Genomic DNA, 13,815 nt, shown 5'->3' with positions numbered 1-13,815 from the left:
TATCATTGTCCCCCAACAATTGAAGAAAGAAAACATAAAAATATTAGTAAAATAATTAAGGGGAGAGATAAGATGTATAGTGGCCGCCGGGGTGGAAGTTGATGAGAAGATGACGACGATATTATTAAAGACTATGAAAATAGAGGAGTTTGTCCCCCCAAACTCCTCTCAAACATCATTCCCCCCTCTCTCTCTCTACTATACAATATAAACAATTTTTGTTATCACCAACCAAACAACCACCACCATCAGAAGTCAACAACAAAATCTTCTTAAAGCAAATAGGAAATGGAACAACAACAAATCCATTCAGCAGAACCAATGTTTAATATCCATTCACATTATATAGTAATCTCCTGAAAATGTTTAAGCAAAAAGGAGGTCATGTAAACAACAATAACAACAAAAGTCACAAGTTCTTTAGGAGACATCATCAGCCAACCAACCAGCAGCCAGCCAACACCTTCATCATTATTTGTAAAAAAATGAAAACACACACATACTACTATACAACAACCAACCGTTATGAAATATCCAAAATTTTGACGGCAGTAAAAAAAAAATGCAAAATTTGACAAAATAACAACAACTACAACATATTTTATTGCAATATACAACAAACAAATAACATTTATAGAAAAAAAAGAAAATAATAAAATAAATTAAAAAAATAATAAAATTAAACAAAGAAATGGTATTATGCATTATACACATACATATATAAGGAAGAAAATAAAGATTTAATTATTATAATACTATATATACATAACAATAACAACAACACTGGATTAACACATCAGAGCGCCGCGCGCGTTCTCCTTTCTCTAAATACCATCCCACGAGAACCACTCCAAAAATGCCACTATAATGATAATAATGCAACAACAACAACAAAAGGACATTGATGACAGGTTAACTTAATCTAACTTCACATAATGCATATTATTGAAATTTTGCTGAAAACATTTTAAGAATTTATTGTGTGTAAAATTCTTTTTTTAATTTACCTACCATTTCCCCCAATTTGATTGACCCCTAATTATGTTGTGGCGTATTTAAAACAAAAATAATCATTATATATTTTTTTCTATATATTTTTTTATTTATTTTAATTTAAAAAAGAAACAAAAATTATTGAACAAATAAAACAACACTACTCAACCAACAATTTATTTATGTTTTTTCTTTTCGTTTTGATAATTTCATTTTTATTTTCTATTTTTTTGTTCCAACCACAAAAGTGTATAAAAAAATAATTTATATCGAACAAAACAAATAGACTTGAATTTTAATCAACCAACCAATAAATGAGTTTGCGTTTTATTTCTTCGATTACCGAAGGAACAGAGTTTTAAATTTATCTACCGCGAGACAGGGAGGGGCTCCCTCATTTGGCCTTGAAGGTCGGTCTTAGTGACAGACCTATTGTCCTTTATAGAGACTCGGTGGTCTCCAATACAGACCAATTGGCCTTTATAGAGACCCGGTGGTCTCCAATATAGACCAATTGGTCTTTATAGAGACCCGGTGGTCTCCAATACAGACCAATTGGTCTTTATAGAGACCCTGTGGTCTCCAATACAGACCAATTGGTCTTTATAGAGACTCGGTGGTCTCCAATACAGACCAATTGGTCTTTATAGGGGCCCGGTGGTCTCCAATACAGACCAATTGGTCTTTATAGAGACCCGGTGGTCTCAATACAGACCAATTGGTCAATTGACACCTGGTGGTCTCCAGTTTTCCCATTCACATTGGAATGATATCAAGAACGTGCATGTATTGCGCATAAACATATGCTGTAAAAAAACTTAGAAATGGGAAACCCGTAAGCATCCACATCTATGGATTCTTGCTTCGAATGCATGAGCTTAGCACCTCTCTATTACGACTTGGGTTTCTATATCCAGGAGGATGTTGGAGTAGGACATAGTTGTATCATCTGCAATCATTTATGGTTTATGGAAACCCCCTGTTGTTGCACAAATTTCATCGCGTTCGTTATCGACAATCTGGGGCCAAATCAACGAATTTGTCATCGAGTTTTGTTTCGTATAGAGAAACATGCTCAAATATATATTGAGCATCTTTCAGCTTTGCATTCACTTTGTTGGAGGTTTTTTTTGAAGCGTCTGATTCGTGTCCCTAAATGCAAGTAATATATTTTCTTGAATGTATTTTGCCAAAATAAATAATTCGTATATTTTCACCAACTTCTTCTTCCTGTTCATTTACCTTTTTCCGCGCAAAAATCCCTAAGTGTGTAGTTTTCGATAGCATAATACCTATGTACGTGTACAACTTCGAGTAGAAACCATTCGATAACGACTGCGGTGATCCGCGTAAACTACATTACGATACCGCAGTACTCTATTTCGACTGCGGTGATTTGGCCCCCTGTTGAGGTCCAATGGAATAACGTCGGATTTGCCACGGAGGTTGTCACTCTCTGATAGTCTTGGGTAATCAATTCAGTGATCGAACGAACTAGATCATTTTTAAAAGTTAACTAGATCGTTCAGTTGTTTATATAGTTCAAATGGTTACTCTGGTTACTTTCCTATCTATTTTCTCCTCTTTTTAATGGGTGGTGGTCGATGGCATAACTCCGTTATATTCGACTGCACACTTGTTTGCGCTGCTATTTCTATTTTCCGTCGTTTCCAGGTGCACGGTTGTATATGGGGGTGCTTTACTTTTAAATGTCGCTTCATATTTTTTTTACTGATTCTCCAGCTATACTTAAAACACTACTGCAGCATTTGATCTTTTAAGCCCGCATTCCATGAAATAGGACAACAATATATTACACGTAACTTCATTCAATTTAACAGATTTTTTATAATAACTTTTTCGCCGTTCAGTTGGTCAAATAATTGACAGTTGTAGGAAATCAAAGTCGGTCATTTGGATGTATGGATGTGTGTTAATGAGCATGAAAAAAGGCATTTTATTTTGTGTGTTGTTATTTAATTTAAACTTGTCAAAGTAATCAAAAACTGTCCATAATAGTACTGAAAACTAAATTATATATTAAATAAACCATTTATCAAGTATTACTAATTGTCTTTGTTCGATAAAATTAAATTGTCATAATCGCAATTTTTAATTCTCTCACAAATAATTTATAAAATTGCAATGGGCAACACTGAACTAGAGTACTATTTAAAGACCCAAAATCTATAGGTAGTATTAAGCGAAGTGACTGGAAGTGGACAAACTCTGGTAGTGAGACTTTTGGTCTTCTATCATCAACCCACTTCCCTGGTTGTAAGGACTATAATGATGGGCATCGGAGCGAGCGAGGAGGAGAAGCTGATAGAAAACTCTATAAGCTACTCAAAACTGGTATGGTTTTCAACCCTACAAATCTCCAGGCCCTGATGGTATAATACCGGTCATGCTTCAACACGCAGATGAACAAGTATTAGTCTCTCTGCAAGACATTTTTAGGGCTTGTCTACTTCTATCGTACATACCTAGTCTATGGAAAGAGGTAACAGTGACCTTTATCCCGAAAGTCAGGAAGCCGAGTCATACGCTAACAAAGGACTATAGACCGATTAGCTCTCTTCCGTTTTACTCAAAACTTTAGAAAGGTTACTAGACTGCGAAATTAGAAGTACTATTGATCAAAACAAAATTAGCAACTCCCAGCATGCCAACATCAATAGCAAATCAGTGGATACATGAGGTTGGACTTATTATAAGAATATGGAGTCCTCCGGCTACACCTTGGCAGCGTACCTCGATATTGAGGGAGCTTTCAACGAGAGCAGAATGGATGGTCTCTACATTCTGCTCTCGTAAGCTCCGGTATACCCACACTTCTAACGGACTGGATTGATAGAATGCTGGAAAGCAGAATTTTCAACTCATATTTAGGAGAGAGTTCCGTGAGGAAATCTGTCAACAGAGGCACACCACAGGGCTGAGTATTATCTCCTCTTCTATGGCTTCTGGTGATAAATGAGATATTGCGGAAATTCGACTATCTTAAAATAAAGGTTGTAGCCTATGCCGATGATGTAGTCTTGCTAGTTGTTGGAAATTTTCTGATGACGATTTCAGATATTATGGAGGGCGCCCTTTCAACTCTGTTCAACTGGACACAAGCTAAGGGTCTTGGTGTAAACCCTACTAAGACAGAATTGGTGCTCTTCACTAAGTAATGTAAGATTCCTAGTTTCCGCTTGCCATCTTTGGGAGGAGTGGCCTTATCCCTTTCTGAAGAAGCAAAATACCTTGGTACAATCATTGACCACAAATTATCGTGGAATAAGAATGTTGATGAACGATCTAAGAAAGGACTAATAGGACTCTACTACTGCAAGAACTCCATAAGAAAGTGCTGGGGACTAAGACCAGAGATCATGCACTGGTTGTATGTGACGGTCGTTCTCCGAACGGCTTCGATCCTGACTACCGGAGCGCAGGCAGCCTTGAATGCGGTCTTGAATCTCCAACCACTGGACACTCTGATTAAATTCCAGGCTCCGAGAAACGGATACCTAGAAGTCGCTAAACTATGGTCACTCCAAATACTCAACACTCAATACTCCCATTAGTGACTATGTTCCCTTTCATAGAGACTTTAATGACATCAGAGTAGATTTTCCTAGTAGGGAATCCAGGACTAGTGGCTTCTTGCCTCTGGTCTGCCATTTTTCACACACGGGTCAAAGATGCAGGAAGGCACTGGTGCTGCCGTTTACTGTAGGGAATTAAAAATATATCACTCATATAAATATACCAATCTTTGTAGCGCTTTTCAAGCAGAAATCCTTACAATCACCAAAGCGGCCGAAAAAATCACAACACTTACTACGGGACCGGTGACTATATATGTCGATAGTTAGGCGGCCCTCAAAGCTTTAAAGTTGTGCACTATAAGCTCAAAAGCATTTCATGATTGTCTGCTCTGTATGATGTACGACTGTTAGTTAGTTTATGTTGGGAACATAGTAACATAGAAGGGAACGAGATAGCCGACGAGCTTGCTCGAGGGGGTTCACAGTCGTCCAATCTTCCGATTGAGAGATCCTTGCAACCATTCATTGGAAAAATCCGTTTGTTATAAAGTGGGGTAGTCGGCAACAGATATTCGAGAGATCCTGGTTGCAGAATCTCAAAAGCTATCTGGCCTGAATTCTCTCGCCGAAAAACTTCTTCGCTGTTGCCACATAATAAGAGAGATCGACACATTCCACCTATTCGTTAAGAGGTGTTTAAAGCCATGTCTACGATATAACTGGCGCAAGATCCGCAGTTAAAGTCGGAAAGGACCTCTCGGAGCCCTTTAATACCGAACGAGGATACAGACAAGGTGACAGCTTGTCGCGTGAACTTTTTAACATGCTGCTGGAAAAAGTCATACGAGAGGCAAAGATGAACAGAAATGACACTCTGTACACCAAACAGCACATGTTACTCGCCTACGCCGATGACATCGACATAATGAGTTGAATGGGTCGCCATAAGCTCTTGGAGTGTTTGAGGGACAAATTCTCCGAAATATTTATGGGCCGATCTGCGTTGACAGTGAATATCGCCGTCGAATGAACCATGAGTTGTACCAGCTATTCTCGGACATTGAGATTGCTAGACGTATTGAGCTGCAGCGACTACGTTGGCTAGGTCATGTTGTGAGAATGGATGAAGATGCCCCAGCCCAAAAGGCATATAAAAGCAAACCAGTTGATGGTTCACGCAGAAGGGGAAGGCCACGAATAAGATGGAAAGATCAAGTGGAAGACAACATTGTCGAATATGATCTTTCAAATTGGAAAAACTGCGCAAAAGACCGACGCGCCAGGAAATCTTTTTTAAGCTCGGCTTATGGAACGAAAGTTCTGTCACAGGCCAGCTAAGTAAGAGAGAGAGAGAGAGATCAAAATCATTGTGGGGATCATAAAAGGTCACTGCAAGATTAGATAGTAGATAGATCAATGATAGCCCTTGAAAAAATATTAAAAAAAGTGAAAAATAATTTTAGATCTTCTTGAAGAAAATATCTGTTGAAAAAATCAAAAAAAAAAAAAAAGGTTGGCATCTTCTGTAATCGTTCTTCTGCGAGGTCAAAAATCAAAAATATTTATAATTTAATAATAAATTTATTTAATCTTAAAAAAAGAATTATTTTATTAACACACAAAAAGTGATCAATAAAAAATAATTGGTTTACCACAAAAAAATTAATAAATAAATAAAAAAATATTGAGTGTCGCGTCTTATTGTTTCTCAAACAAATAATGATAGACCACGAATATACTGCTTCTTTACAACCAAATCTGAAAACAACAGTAATGGAGGTAGTAGTAGTTAAAAGATTTGCACACCAACAACACATAAGGTGAACAAAAGTCCTAGGTGATGGGTGTTGTGGAAAAATACCGATTTGCAACATCATCAATAATGCCTGCGCCAGGATAGAGTATAAGAAAAAAAGAAATGAAACTAAAAATTAATATTTGCAGATTGCGTTTTTTTGTAATTTGAAGCTCTTTGCAGATTCTTGCATGAAATCAAAGCCAGTTGGAAAATTTTGTTTTTTTAGTAGATTTTTTTTGTATTTATTATTGTTATTTTTATTTTATTCATAATTGTTCTGGTTTCATATATGTATAACGCCAAAAGCACAAACAATTATTTGTATTTATTTATTTTTTACTTTTTTCCTTTAGGTAAAGTTTTTTGTTGTTGGTTTTTAATACTTAAAACAAGAGAAGAAAAAATTAAAATAAACAAAAAAGAGCAATAACATAACACATTCACATAATTATTATTATTAAGTAAACAACAATTCAGGGTGGTGGAGGAAAATAATAATACAACTCAAATACACAAAAAAACAGCAAACAGCAGATTTTGGATTTTTATTTATTAAAGCAAATATATAAAGAAAAACAATATTAAAAAAAATTAAAACAATAAAGAAAGAAAACAAATACAAGTAAAGGTGGGTGGGTAAAAACGAAAAAAGAAGAAGACAAAGTTATAGAAAAAAATAAAAAAATAATAAAAAGAATGTTATTGAAAAGCTGTGGTGAAAAAGCGTTGTTTTTTTTTGTTGAGGAAATTGTTTGCCCCTGCCTCTTTAAACATTGTAATAATAATTTCCAAGCGGTTTTTTTGAATTTTTATTTTCTCTATAATATGATATTTATTTAAAACATTTAGATAATTAAGTAATTTGTTTTGGTTTTGGGCTTTCCAAAGAAAAAATATAGAAGTGATCAATAACCCGCACACTTAAAGATACTTTAGTGAGAAAAACAACAACGACTAAGATAACGACAAAAAGAGATTAAAAGGGGGAGTTGTTTTTTGTTATGAGAAGAATGTAAACGAGAGAGTTACCGCGCAACACACACACTTTTGATTTGAGCGATTTGTTTTTTACAAAAGAGAATTTTTTAGATTTGTCATATTAGCTTTGTTTCAATACTTTACATTTCAGTCTAGAGAAATTATTGAAAATTTAAATTGGAAAATTCAAAATTTCTTTAAACTAAACATAAAGGATGCTGTTATTGAAAATTGTGGCTAATACAAGAAATCTAATTTCAAGATGGAGAGTTCAATTGGGAGAGAGAGGGAGAGACAAATGATTTCTCCTCGGTTATTTTCTCTGGGGGGAGTTTTTTTTTACTGGCAGTTTTAGAGTTTTTTTAGTTAACGCCTTATACAAAAAATAATTGCACAGCTTTTCAAAAAAAAAAAAAAAACAAAAATATGAATAAAGAAACCCGAACAAAAAGAGAACTTAAAAATAGTCAACGAGAGGTGGAATGGAAAAGGGGGGGAAGAAAAAGTATAACTTTACAAGTATTAGAAATTAACTTTTTTCTTTTTTAGTTTTTTGTACAGGAATGTATGTTTTTTGTTGTTGTATATGATTAATTTGTTTTGTTTTTTTTTGTTCTTTCGATTCAATTGGTATATCAATTGTAAGGTATTTTTTCTTTGTTAGTTAATAATCATAATAATAGATCATAATAATAGGTATACGTAAATATGTTTAAATATATATAACTGATTTTTAGGTTTTTTTTACTTTAAACTATTTTTGTTTTTTTTCTTTTTGTGTTATATTGTAATATTATTTATATATATGTATATACTCTTTAAACAACAAAACATTCTTTTTTTGTTCTAATTTAATTAAATTTATTTATATTTTTTCGGCCTGTCTTCTTTCTCTGCCTTCCCATATATAATATTAAATGTATTTGTTTTCTTGTTTAGATGTTTGGTTATTGTGTTTTATATATGTATATCCCGTTGTGTGTTTAATAATAATATCCTTGGTTCATGAGTTAATTGCTTAGTGTGGCTCAAAAGTAAAATACTTTAGTGTAGTTATATATGGCCATGCTTGCTGCTGTTCAAACAGATTTTTAATTTTGTTAATTATTATTAAACTAAAGAAAAACAATAAAGCTTTTTTGTTTTGTATATTTTAAATACTTAATATATAGAAATATTTCAAGTATTTAAAATCAACTGCAAAGGATGGTAGGGTTAGGGATTATTATATATCATTTTGAATGGCATATTGTTTTGTTATTTGCAATTTAACTATGTTTTTTTTTTCGTTTTACTGCTGCTGTTTTGCTTCTCATTTGTTATAATTACTTTTTTAGTTTATTAATTTAATTGTAAGCTAAATAAATTTATGCACACAAGAAAATTGTTTTTTGTTGAAGGGAGGAGGGTTTTTTTTTTTTGTGAGGGAAGAAGAAAATGAAAACACAATAATTATTGAAAGATACTTAATCGGCAAATTTACGGTTAACGTTACGTCCGAACAGGGCGTTACGGATTTCGGGTACCAATTGTTGTGAAATCAATTCCAAGCGGGATTCCAATGTGTTGGGTACCTGTAAAAGAAGAAGAGACAAAAGATAAATCAATAATAAATAAAAAACCAAAAAATATTTTATTAAAAAAAAAAAAAAGAATTTCCAAATCGGGCGAAAAAAAATGTGTGGGAGTTATATCAAAAAATTTGGTCTTTATCGGACAAGCATTGGGCACATTTGGTGCAATATTTTCATTAAATCGGACTAAACTGTATATGGGAGCTATATCAAAATCTGAACCGATTACAATAAAACTAAACACACACCATTCTAGACTTAATTCAATACGCTGTGTGAAATTTTATCGCAATCGGACTTACTTTGGTTATTTGGTGGCCAATTTCCGTGAAATCGGACAAAAATATATATGGGAGCTATATCGAAATCTGAACTGATTACAATAAAACTTAACACACGTCATACTAGGCTTAATTCGATACGCTGTGCAAAATGTTGTCGCAATCGGGCAAACATTGCACATTTGGTGCAAAATTTGCATGAAATCGGACGAAAATATATATGGGAGCCTTATCTAAATCTGAACCGATTTCAATAAAATTTAACACACGCGATTCTAGGCTCATTTAGGTAAGATGTGCAAAATTTGATCTTTATCGGACAAACATTGGGCATTTGGTGCACAATTTTCATTATATCGAACTAAATCGTATATGGGAGCTATATCGAAATCGGAACCGATTACAATAAAACTTAACACACGTAATTGTAGACATAATTTAATACGCTGTGTAAAATTTTATCGCAATCGGACTAATCTTGGACATTTGGTTCCCCATTTCCCTGAAATCGGACGAAAATATATATGGGAGCTATAGCAGAATCTGAACCGATATCAATAAAACTTAACACACGTCATAATAGGCTTCGGAACGCTGTGTAAAATTTCGTCCCAATCGGACTTACTTTGGTTATTTGGTGCCCAATTTACATGAAATCGGACGAACATATGTGTGGGATCTATATCGAAATCGGAATGGATTTCAACAAAATTTTACACACGTCATTTTCGACTCAATTCGGAACGCTGTACAAAATCTTGTCTCAATCAAACAAACATTGGACATTTGGTGCACCATTTCCATAAAATCTGTGGAAGATATATATGATAGCTATAGGTAAATCTGAACCGATATTAATAAAACTTAATACAGGTCATTCTAGGCTCGATTTGATAAGGTGTGGAAAATTCGGACAAACTTTGGGTCTTTGGTGCTCTATTTCCATAAAATCGTAAGAATGTATATGTGTAACCTTTCCCCATATTATGAACTAATTAATGTCGGGTAGTTCATATTTTCTAATTTGTTCAAATTTCAGATTCGACCAGCTTATTTACCGCTAATTCCCTGAATGTTTCAATACTTTAATGTTAGTTTGAGTGTTTACATTGTCAAGAGTTCACTTTATTATAGTTTACTCCTACTCCCAATAGACATTAACTTGGAAATTATATTACCAAAAAATAAATTTTTGATTTGAGAATAATTTATGTTAATATTTTAACTAAATTCCCCACAACACTAATGAACTTGATTAACACCTCGAAAAAAATATGCAACAACAACACTGACAATAACCAAAAAATTAGTACTCACCTTGATACGACCATTCAAGGCGATCAATTCAATACCACCACATGTATCGGCAGGCAAATAGTTATCGGTATCAACATCAACACTGACACCCTCATTTTTCATTTCCTTTTTGTATTCTTCAATGGCGGCTGGCAGAACTTCATTGACAAGACCAACATCAACTTGACGGCAACGCAAAATGACTGTGGGTTCCATAGTCTGGAACAAAGCTTGCAAAATCAACTTTTCCAAGACAACTTTGTATTGAGCTGGATTTTTGGTAACTTCACCCAAACGACGACGGGCATCCTCCAAGACGCTGGCAACATGATCTTCACGTACTTTGAGGACCTAAAAAAATAATACGGCAACAAATGAAAAATGAATGCATTATTTGGGAATGAAGTTGAAGTAATGTGAATGCACACACAACCTACCTTCAAACGAGCTTGATTAAGCATGTTGGAAGATTGAATTTTCTTTTGCAATTCAACTTGTTTTTCCTTCTTTTCATAGTATTCCATGATCTTGAGACGTTGTTGTTGCACCAAACGTCCCTTTTCAATGTTGAATTCTTCTTCGGCTTTGGCATCGATTTCTTCGGCCTTTTCATTGGCTTCTTGTTCGATGAAAGCCATCATGTGTTTGATCTGCAAACGAAAAAAAAAATTAGAAAAAATTGTATATAAAGAGTACAGAGGATATGTTCAATTGTTTCTAGTTCTTCTTCGTCCTCACATAGACGACAGTAATCCTCTCCGCTGGAGTCCCACTTCGAAGTGAGATATCTAATCTTGCAGTGACCTTTCATGATCCCCACAATGATTTTGATCTCTCTTATTGTGTGCCATCAGCGAAGATGTTCTTTTGCGAGAGAATTCAGGCCGGATAGATTTTGAGATTCTGCAAACAGGTTCTCTCAACCATCTGTTGCCGACTACCTCGCAGCAGAACGAGCAGATTCTGCCAATAAAATAGCCAATTGGAGGTTTCACTGATTTCTCAATCGGAAGATTGGACGACTGTGAGCCACCTGGAGCAAGCTCGTCGGCTATCTCATACCCTTCAATGACACTATATCCTGGAACCCAACATAAGCTAAATATCTGTCGTATATTATTCAGAGCAGACTTGCAATCATTAACTGCTTTTGAGTTTATAGTACGCGACCTACACCGCAGAGTAAGGAGCCACTAGTCCAGGATTCCTTATGGAAAATCTACTCTGATGTCACTAAAGTCTCTATAAGAGGGAACATAGTCACTAATGTAAGTATTTCTCCTCATAAAATCACAACCTGGCGTTATGTTGAAGATATTGGCGTGACCATAGTTTAGCGACTTCCAGGCATCCGTTTCTCGGAGCCTCAGGGCACACCTGGCCGCCTGGTATTTAATCAGATAGTCCAGTGGTTGGAGGTCAAGGATTGCATTCAAGGCTGCCTGTGGCGTGCTTCTTAGCGCTCCGGTAGTCTCGTACGAAGTCAATCGCTGTACTAAACTTAATTTTTCGGCAGTATTTTTTTTACCCTCTGCCACCTTATAAGCAACCATATGTAAGAATGAGGAGGACGATCGTCACATACAGCCAGTGTATGACCTCGGGTCTTAATCCCCAGCTCTTACCTATGGAGTTTTTGCATGAGTAGAGTGCCAGCAGTCATTTCTTAGAGCGTTCCCAACATTCCTATTCCACGTTAGTCTTATTCTATTTTATGAAAATAATATTAAAAAAATACCCACTTATATAAATTCTGGATTTAAAAAAGATTACAAAAACGCCCAAAACCCTTTTTATTAAAAGAATATTGAAGACTGTTTCTGTACAAAAATCTCCTATCCAAATTCCAATCATTTTTTTTTTCTGAAATACCAAGGAATGCTGTTGATTTTACATTTTTCATTCACTAATATCCTGATGAACATTGGCTCCTGTTTTTTTCATATATTTAGGCCGGTTTGTGGCCTACATATAGCTGCCTTTGTATTATTGTTAACATTAAGGTTTTTACATTAATTTTTGTATTATATAATTATTAATTAAAGGGATAAAGAAAGAGATAACTTTTTAAATTTGTTGACACAACTCAGTATCAAAGATTTACATTTAATTTACTATATATTGTTTCTTACTACGTTAAAAAGACCATTCAAAAAATTCCCTCAATAACTACATCAACCCATCTGCCACCCAAAAAAACAACAACAACAGTATATTATTTTATTCTCTGGCTCTCTGGTAACGGCGACACAGTTGCATACATTGATTGCTTGTCTGGCCGCCGCCGTAGCTGTCATTGATAATATAGCCTCTCACATAGTAGTGTTAATAACATACCCTGTTATGCGAGAGAGAGTCTATTGCTGTTTCATTCACTCTCACACAGAGAAAGCCCTACATTTTGATCACATGACTTCTGTTAATGTTTCGTGTTTGCAATCTTGGATATATTTTTTTTCTTTCCTTCAACTCTGTAAAAACAAAATAACTATACAAAAAAAAAGGAAAAAAGACAACGAGAAGGAAAATCTAATAAGAATTTCAATTGGTATGACAGGCAAATTGGAATTCCCTTACATGAAACTTTAACTATACAAAGAGATGGATGCACAAACAATTACAAATTGTTGTTTAATAAATGACAACAATAATTCACATGACATATCCCATGACTGGCTGGCTGCCTTCTCTATTCTACGCCATCTTGACTTGTCAAAAAGCTTAACTATTTTTTTTGTTACAATTATTTTTCATTGATAACTTTTGTTGGTATTGACTCTTTTATCTTCTTTTTCTTGTTGGTATCCAAATATCCTTTTTTTCGTTCTTTATTTACCTGTTTTTGAACATCAGCATCGCTCAAAGCCATTTTGCAGTTTTGTTCTGTTTTTTCACTTTACAACGAAGAAAAACGAATGGGGGAAAAACAAATTTTCTAATTGGCGAAAATTCAGGCTGCTGTCACACGCTTTCCTATGAAAATAACATATATTTATTATTAATTGATTTTTTTTGTTCTTCTTTATCAACACAATTATTTTATTCTTTTTTTCACTAAAATTGTATATTCACTTGGAGAAAAGTATGTGGTTGTGTGCGCCTCAAGAGTTACGTTGGTCTTGTACAAAAAAATTTCTGACTTTTCGAGTTTCAAGTCAAGTGATTGGTAGTGTTGTAAATATCCCATCATGTGAAAGGGAATTTTCGTGGGTAATTTTTGACACATTGGAGGTGTTCATTATGTGCGAAATACAACTCTGTGTTGGGGGTTGTATGTGAATGCAACACTAAATACATTAAGTGGGTTAAAGACACATAATACAATTTTTAGCGTTGTGTTTTTCTATTCTAAGCGG

At 34.6% G+C, this 13,815-nt stretch overlaps 1 protein-coding gene across 1 annotated transcript; it reads right to left on the bottom strand.

Moving 5' to 3' along the window:
- Nucleotides 1–8,750: 8,750 nt before the first annotated feature.
- On the bottom strand, nucleotides 8,751–13,370 carry LOC133337797 (V-type proton ATPase subunit E-like). Its single transcript, XM_061545999.1, has 4 exons — nucleotides 13,296–13,370; nucleotides 10,897–11,109; nucleotides 10,481–10,810; nucleotides 8,751–8,882 (listed from the first exon to the last, which is right to left on the bottom strand). Exons 1-4 carry the CDS (start codon nucleotides 13,326–13,328, stop codon nucleotides 8,775–8,777), a joined length of 684 nt encoding a protein of 227 aa, XP_061401983.1. The 5' UTR covers nucleotides 13,329–13,370; the 3' UTR covers nucleotides 8,751–8,774.
- Between the last annotated feature and the right edge of the window lie 445 nt (nucleotides 13,371–13,815).

This window comes from Musca vetustissima, unplaced genomic scaffold (genome assembly GCF_032173495.1).
Source record: "Musca vetustissima isolate MV318-11 ecotype Yass unplaced genomic scaffold, APGP_CSIRO_Mvet_v1 utg56751, whole genome shotgun sequence".
In the NCBI taxonomy this organism is placed as follows: Eukaryota; Metazoa; Arthropoda; class Insecta; order Diptera; family Muscidae; genus Musca; species Musca vetustissima.
The sequence above is the reverse complement of the archived record's forward strand: the minus strand, read 5'-3'. Positions and strand labels throughout refer to the sequence as shown.

What these genes read in the sequence shown, in the direction of transcription:
- LOC133337797 (XM_061545999.1), bottom strand. Translation starts at nt 13,328, where the DNA reads ATGGCTTTGAGCGATGCTGATGTTCAAAAACAG. An exon ending in TTAATCAAGCTCGTTTGAAG is followed by an intron (nt 10,811 to 10,896) that starts GTAGGTTGTGTG and finishes TTATTTTTTTAG; the next exon opens with GTCCTCAAAGTACGTGAAGA. An exon ending in CCTTGAATGGTCGTATCAAG is followed by an intron (nt 8,883 to 10,480) that starts GTGAGTACTAAT and finishes CTTCTTTTACAG; the next exon opens with GTACCCAACACATTGGAATC.